General features: G+C 42.9%; 1 protein-coding gene across 1 annotated transcript; it reads left to right on the forward strand.

Annotated features, from left to right (window-relative positions):
- Positions 1–2,770: 2,770 nt before the first annotated feature.
- On the forward strand, positions 2,771–6,095 carry GATAD1 (GATA zinc finger domain containing 1). The gene is made up of 5 exons (XM_012571495.5): positions 2,771–3,059; positions 3,165–3,290; positions 3,582–3,641; positions 4,700–4,883; positions 5,665–6,095. Exons 1-5 carry the CDS (start codon positions 2,847–2,849, stop codon positions 5,853–5,855), a joined length of 774 nt encoding a protein of 257 aa, XP_012426949.4. The 5' UTR covers positions 2,771–2,846; the 3' UTR covers positions 5,856–6,095.
- Positions 6,096–6,830: the final 735 nt, after the last annotated feature.

Here is a 6,830-nt window from a genome sequence, read left to right on the forward strand (position 1 = left end):
CCTTTCTTTTGCTGTAGGAAAAATAAACTGAAAAAATAATTAACTGGAAGAGAACTTTTACTCTGCAACTTTAGCTGAGCTTACGCAGCACAAAATGCCTCAGCTGCATCAGGCACTTCCAGTCAGGCCTCAGACAGAGTCAACCCACTCCAGCTCCAAAGAGAGGCTAGTTCTGTTAAGGAGAATCAGGAAACTGAAGAGGATGCTCAAAATTTGGGATTGACATTGTAAGGCTTGGGATCCTCCGGAGAAGAGGGTACTTAAGTAAAGTCCTGAGCCCCACCTCTCCTACCCATAACTACCAGGTATTCAGCAACTCTCAGAACATTTCAGCTATTGCCCAAGATAAAAGACATGCTGGGTGTAATTTCTGACAAAACATCATAACCACTGTTCTTTGTGTCACCGTCCAGGTGAGGTAGGGATGAACAAACTGCACTGACAGCAATCCCTGCCTCTCTCTGGTCTTACACAAGGCCAACAGAATAATCATACCAAGAATACTGTAATCTCAAGGTGTTGTTTTACTGTGGTTCTGTAGAAATGACAAAACCACACTTGTAAAGAAATAGTAAACTAAAACTTTCTGACAACATAAAAATGGTTGTCTAAACCAGTTTTTAATTATCTTAAACTACCACCTCAGATTACGTTTCTTAAAGATTAAGCTTTATTCATTTGGGTTTTTTTAATTCAAGTTATTATTTAAAAGCAGAAAGAATAATCACAGTGGGTAATTTATCAACAATATACAGTAACATATTAAGAGTATTCCCATATATGTAAACCACACATATTCTATATTTGTGACAGAAAAGATCCTGCACATGATTTCATAAAGACCAAGGGGTTAGCAGTCTGGAGTCAGGAAGATGGTAGAACTGGAGTTGAAAAAAACAACTATTGCAATTTTTATTTGCTATCCATTAACAATAAATATTATAATAAATTCACAAAATAAAAACTTTCACAAAGTATTAGATACTTACCTCGACAGAAATGGACATTGTCACTCATTTCTAGCCCGTTTCTACACAGACTAGTGAAGCTCTGCCAACATGATGGCAGTCAGAGGGGCCCAGCAGTGGAGGACTCCTGAAGTGGGTGGTTGGGAACAAAAGCAGGCAGACGCTGCAAAAAAAAAGTGGGAAGAACTTAAGGGCTCTGAGAGATCACTGGTCTGCAAAATACAACTACAGAGAGATGCATTAAAGAAACAGAAAACAAAACAACAACAAAAAAAAAGCATCTTAAAAGCCTGAAAAGAGATGAGGGCAAATGAGGATTTAAATCAAAATTCAGGAATACATTTGGCGCCTGAGACAAGAAAGTCAAACTTGGTGTGAAAGTTAAACATAGCTGTCTGTGAGCCAGTAGCAACCCAGGCACACCCTGCATCCACTGCATGCTGCATGAGGGGAACATCTATTAATAGATTCCTGCAAATTATGGCTCTTTGTGTCCACTGAGGACAAGACAAAAATCAATTTCATTTGCACCAAAGAAGCTTTAAATAAACCCTAAGGGCAGAAACTGAATATGGGAACTAAAAGACTGCAAATCCTCGTGCATGACTGGGCATTTCTTTCATAACATCCGACTAGAAAAACATCTATACAGGATGGCCCATGGCCACGTGAGTGGCAGTAGGTGAGGAACCACTGTTAGATCCATGGTTCCTACTACATTTGGTTCTCAAAGCTTCAAAAAAGGCACATGTTCATTCCCCAGCCTTTTAAACTACTTGATACATAACTGAGGCTTCAGGCAAGAGGGGCATAGAATCATAGAGTGGTTTGTGTTTGAAGGGGACTTTGAAGATCATCTAGTTTTAACCACCCATGCCAAGGGCAGGGTCACCTTCCATTAGACCAGGTTGTTCAGAGCCCCCCCCCCCCCCCAACCTGACTTTGAACATTTCCAGGGATGGGACATCCACAACTTCTCTGGGCAGCCTGTTCCAGTGCCTCACCACCTTCCAAGCAGAGGATTTTTTCAAAATATTTAATCTAAATGAAGGCCAAAACTGGCATATGTTGAGGGAAATGTCCACCAGCACTTTCTTCTGAATCAGGACAATCATTGCAGTCCATCTCCTGTCCCCTGATTTTCTGTTGAGCCAGAAGAGTGACAGCTATAAATCCTTGAATGACAGCACCTGGCATCCCCTGCAAACAGCAACAGCATCAGAGATGGCTTCTGCTGCACAATGTTAAGGGTTGGAAGCTACCTTAAAGACCATCTAGTGGCAGCCCCCCTGCCATGAGCAGGGACACCCCCCACTAGACCAGGTCTTACACAGCAAAGGTCTTACCCAGCACAGTTTTGAACACTGCCATGGTTGAGGGATCCACAGCCTCCCTGGGCAACCCGTTTCAGTATGTCACCACATGCACAGTAGAGAATTTCTTCCTAATATCTAATCTAAATGCTCCGTCTTTCAATCTGTACCCATTCTCCCCTGTGCTGTTCTGTCACTGCTGTTCCTGGCAGAGTCCCTCTGCCTTCCCTGGACGTTCCCTTCAGACACGGAAGGAGCTGCGAGGTCTCCACACGACCTTCTCCAGGCTGACCAGGCCTAGCTGCAGGTCCTCGCCGGGACAGACAGGACGGCGCTCTCCGTGCCGCGGCTCCGGCCGAGGCGGGAGCAGCCCCCGAGCGGGCCGGGCTCCGCTGGTCCCCGGGGCCGGGGCTCGGCCGCCGCCAGCAGAGGGCAGGCCCGGCCCCGCCGCTCCCGGCCCCGCCGCTCCCGGCCCGCCGCACCACATCCGCCGCCGCCGGGAAGGGGCCGGCGCCGCGCTCCCTCCGCTCGCTGTCGGGCCCGCGGGCCCCGCACCGGCCTCAGGATGCCGCTGGGGCTGAAGCCCACCTGCAGCGTGTGCCGCAGCACGTCCTCTTCCATGTGGAAGAAGGGCGGGCAGGGTGAGATCCTGTGCAACAACTGCACGGCCCGCTCGGCGCCGCCGCCCTCCGCCGCCTTCGCCACCACCTCGGCGGCCGCCGCCCAGCACAGCAACGGCGGCGGCGGCGGCGGCGGCGGCGGCAGCAGCGGGAAGCAGGTGAGGGGGCCGAGGGCGAGGGTGGCGGAGCTGGCGGCGCTGGGCGGGGCTGCGGCCGGGGTGCTCGGGCCGTCCCCCTCGTGTTCATCCCGCTGTTCCCCGCAGAGCAAGCAGGAGATCCACCGCCGCTCCGCCCGGCTCAGGAACACCAAGTACAAGTCTGCGCCCGCCGCGGAGAAGAAGGTTTCCACGAAGGGCAAGGGCAGGCGGCACATCTTCAAACTAAAAAACGTAAGGCGGGGCCGCGGGTGGGTCGGGAGCCTGCCCCAGGCTGGGGCGGACACGGAGCCCGCGGGAGCAGCGGAAAGAGAAACCGGTCAGGGAGTTCAGCACTCGCTTCTCCACATAAATCCTGGAGATGGAAACGTTAGCTCTGTTGCTTTGAGCTTTAAAGTAGAAGTGTTTGCTAGTTTTCTTAGAAGATGTATCTGTATGTTATCTAAAAGGAAAATCAATTTCTGGAACTTTACGGTTTATTTGTTTTAATGCTTTTGATTTTCTATTTCTGTATTCTTTTCTTAGCCAATCAAGGCTCCTGAGTCTGTATCCACTATAATTACAGCAGAATCAATCTTTTATAAGGTATGGTTTATGCAAATCTATTTGCAAAAATTATTATCCTGTTTATGTTTCCAAAGTCAGGAATTATCATGGTGAAAGTGAAAGACTATATCTCTAGTGAAAGCACTAGAGATATAGTCACAGAAACTGTTCTTCCTTGCCTAACAGTTGTGTAGGATTTTGGTTTGCTGTAGTTATTGCCATTAAGTCTTGCAAGGTAGTTTACCTAAGCTTAAATAGTTGCCATTTTCCCAGGTTTTTCAGCATTTTTAAACTTAACTTGCACTGTGCAGAGGTCAGGTGACTAGAGACGATTATTTAGATTTGTGTGATATTTCCTGTCTTAGGTGCAGAACGTATTTCCCATAGAGGCGGGGTTGCAGTGCCCCAGTATCTCAGCTGGCTCCCATTTGAGAGCTGGTGCAGTCTCAGACACCCTGGGAACAAGATCTGTTGGCACTTGCAGTGAAGGAAGAAGGAGCCTTCTCACGTTCATGCTTGAGAGCAGCTTTACCAGCATGCCAAGGTGTTGGTATTCTAAAGCTCTCTAATTTGCTTTTGTTTCCCAGCAGTATAAGCAAACAGAATGTTTTTTTCCCCTCTTCCTCCCCAAAAAATTCAGAATAGGCAGTGGGAGACTGCACAGCCAGTGGTGGTGTGAGATTCCATATACTCTCCAGGGACCTGATGCTTCATGCCTGGCATTCCAGATGAATCTCTTGTTTGCTTTTGACCAGTTCAGAAAAGAATTACTGTCTTGTGTGTCTGTTTTTATCAGAAATTCCTAAGAACTATGTCAAAATTTCTGTTCTCATTATGTAGAATGTTGCTACTTTGATACTTTGCAGTGTTGTGAATAAGCTTGTTTGGGATTGTTTGTATTCTTTTTATATGTTTTAAAAACAACTACCTTTCTTTCTTGTGCTACCATTCTTTAGCATGTGGCTAAATTGAAGCTGCCTTTCAAGAGTGGCATAAATCAGGGTAATTTAGAGTACTGCTACTTAATACATGAATCAGGATGTGAAGCTGACAAAAATCAGGTTGTTTGATTTCAGTGTCATTTGTATGTCTTCTAGGGTGTATACTACCAAATTGGAGATGTTGTTTCAGTGGTTGATGAGCAGGATGGAAGAACATACTATGCTCAGATCCGTGGGTTTATTCAGGACCAATACTGTGAAAAGAGTGCTGCACTAACCTGGCTCATTCCTACACAAGCCAGCCCCAAAGACTGTTTTGACCCAGCATCCTACATCATAGGTAATCTGTAAGCCTTCACTTCATGCAACTACTTGGATGTGCCTATGCTAATGCAGAGTTGTATTTTTTAAATCAACATTTTAGCTTCTCAAGGTATTTTATGCAAGTTCCACATTTTAGACTCTAATCTTGTAAACATCTAATTTACTGTAATAAGACTTTTTATTTATCTTGTGTATATAATATGATTACCACTATTGCAGTGTGTGATTATCTGACTGTTTGTGGGTAGAATTACAGTTGTGCACTTTAAGGATCAAATTATTGATTACTATTATTATTATTATTTACTATTATATTACTATTATTATTTATTATTATTACTGTTATTACTATTGATTATACTATTATTACTATGTTTAAACCATAGTAACTTTGATTCTGATATACTAGTCCAAGTTGCTTCTTTTAAAGTGACCTGAATTACTTGATCTTTATCCTGGGTATTCAAAATACATAGCACTGGCATAGAGACTGTTCTGCTATTGATGATAAAATTAGTAATTCAGAAAAGTCCTTCTAACAGGCAGGACACAAATAGAATTTATTTTATATATATTAACTACAATACTCCACTCAAATACCAGAATGCTTCAAATGGGATGGGGGGGGAAGATCAGCCCGGCAAAATTAAAGGTAGAGGTGTATTGCCTAAAACAGGAGGAAAGTCATGGATTGCAAAGGCAAGTTCTGTAAGGGAATGTTGGCTGTTGTGGCATATTTTTATTCAACATACTTAGTTTTATGTCTCTAAGTTATGTCTTTGATTTTTTTTTTCTAGGACCAGAAGAAGATCTCCCAAGGAAAATGGAATATTTAGAATTTGTTTGTCATGCACCTTCAGAATATTTCAAATCTCGATCATCTCCCTTCCCTACTGTTCCTACAAGGCCAGAGAAGGGCTATATATGGACTCATGTGGGACCTACTCCTGCAATCTCCATTAAAGAAACTGTAGCAAATAATTTATAGTTTTCAGGGAATACTTTGGACTAGTTCTTTTGTTTGTATCCTCCAATTTGTAAACACCTTACGAGAAGTTTTAAAAATTATAAAATATGCCGTTTTTTTTTACAGATTATGGTATTTATTTTTTTCAGATGTATCAGACCTTTGAAGTGGAAATTTTCATTCCAGTTGATGCATCATTTCAGTGCTTTGCTCTTCAGAAATTATTGCTGATCTTGGGACAAAACCAGAAGTTTCATGTCATCTTTGATGTCTGTAGTATTCATTCTTACTTTTTAAATTATTTTCCAGAAGAGGAGTTTAAAAGATAAAATCATCCAGCATTTTATATAACTGTGTAATTTAGTTAACTGTGACTTCTGGTTTTTGTTAAATAGATTAAGACTAGCTTCACCTAAATCCTGAAATGGTCAGTGATGCAGTTAACAGTTTTCTGTTACACGGAGAGGAGTGATCTTCCTGGATTTCTGCAGACTGAAACCTCATCCGCAAAGAGGGACGCTAACAGTCACCTTTTATGGGAGTTTGTTGATCTGAATCTGAAATTGGCCTATGTGTGTAGCTTTCTGCTAAACTTACTTATATAAAGGCATAAACTTCCTGGAAAATTTGATGCAAATTCAAAAATTAATGTTATTTGCCATTCTGGCATCCTCATGGCAGAAATGTATTTGCATTTCCTGAGCAAGCCAACACTGACACATTATTTGAGTTTCAGACTGTTAATATTTGTTTGCTTGTTGGCTTTAGATTTAAAATTGTTTTTTCAGTCTTCACAATTAATGATGGTAAGAAAAAAAAATGGTCAGGCAATTAAAATGAAAAATCAGTAAGGGAAATAAAAATTAATTTTATGTATTGACAGTCTCAGCATGACAAGGAATGTGTATAAACAGCAGAATGGGAGCAATGCCACATACTAAAATACCAATGAAATTTTCTGCCCTAAACTTTTTACAAGCCATTCAGTTCCAAACA

Source organism: Taeniopygia guttata, chromosome 2 (genome assembly GCF_048771995.1).
Source record: "Taeniopygia guttata chromosome 2, bTaeGut7.mat, whole genome shotgun sequence".
Classification (NCBI taxonomy): Eukaryota; Metazoa; Chordata; class Aves; order Passeriformes; family Estrildidae; genus Taeniopygia; species Taeniopygia guttata.

Bases quoted from the DNA above. Each gene is read 5' to 3' on its own strand.
- GATAD1 (XM_012571495.5), top strand. From the start codon at position 2,847: ATGCCGCTGGGGCTGAAGCCCACCTGCAGCGTGTGCCGCAGCACGTCC. The intron at 3,060-3,164 runs GTGAGGGGGCCG...TGTTCCCCGCAG, and splicing joins GCGGCAGCAGCGGGAAGCAG to AGCAAGCAGGAGATCCACCG. The intron at 3,642-4,699 runs GTATGGTTTATG...TATGTCTTCTAG, and splicing joins CAGAATCAATCTTTTATAAG to GGTGTATACTACCAAATTGG.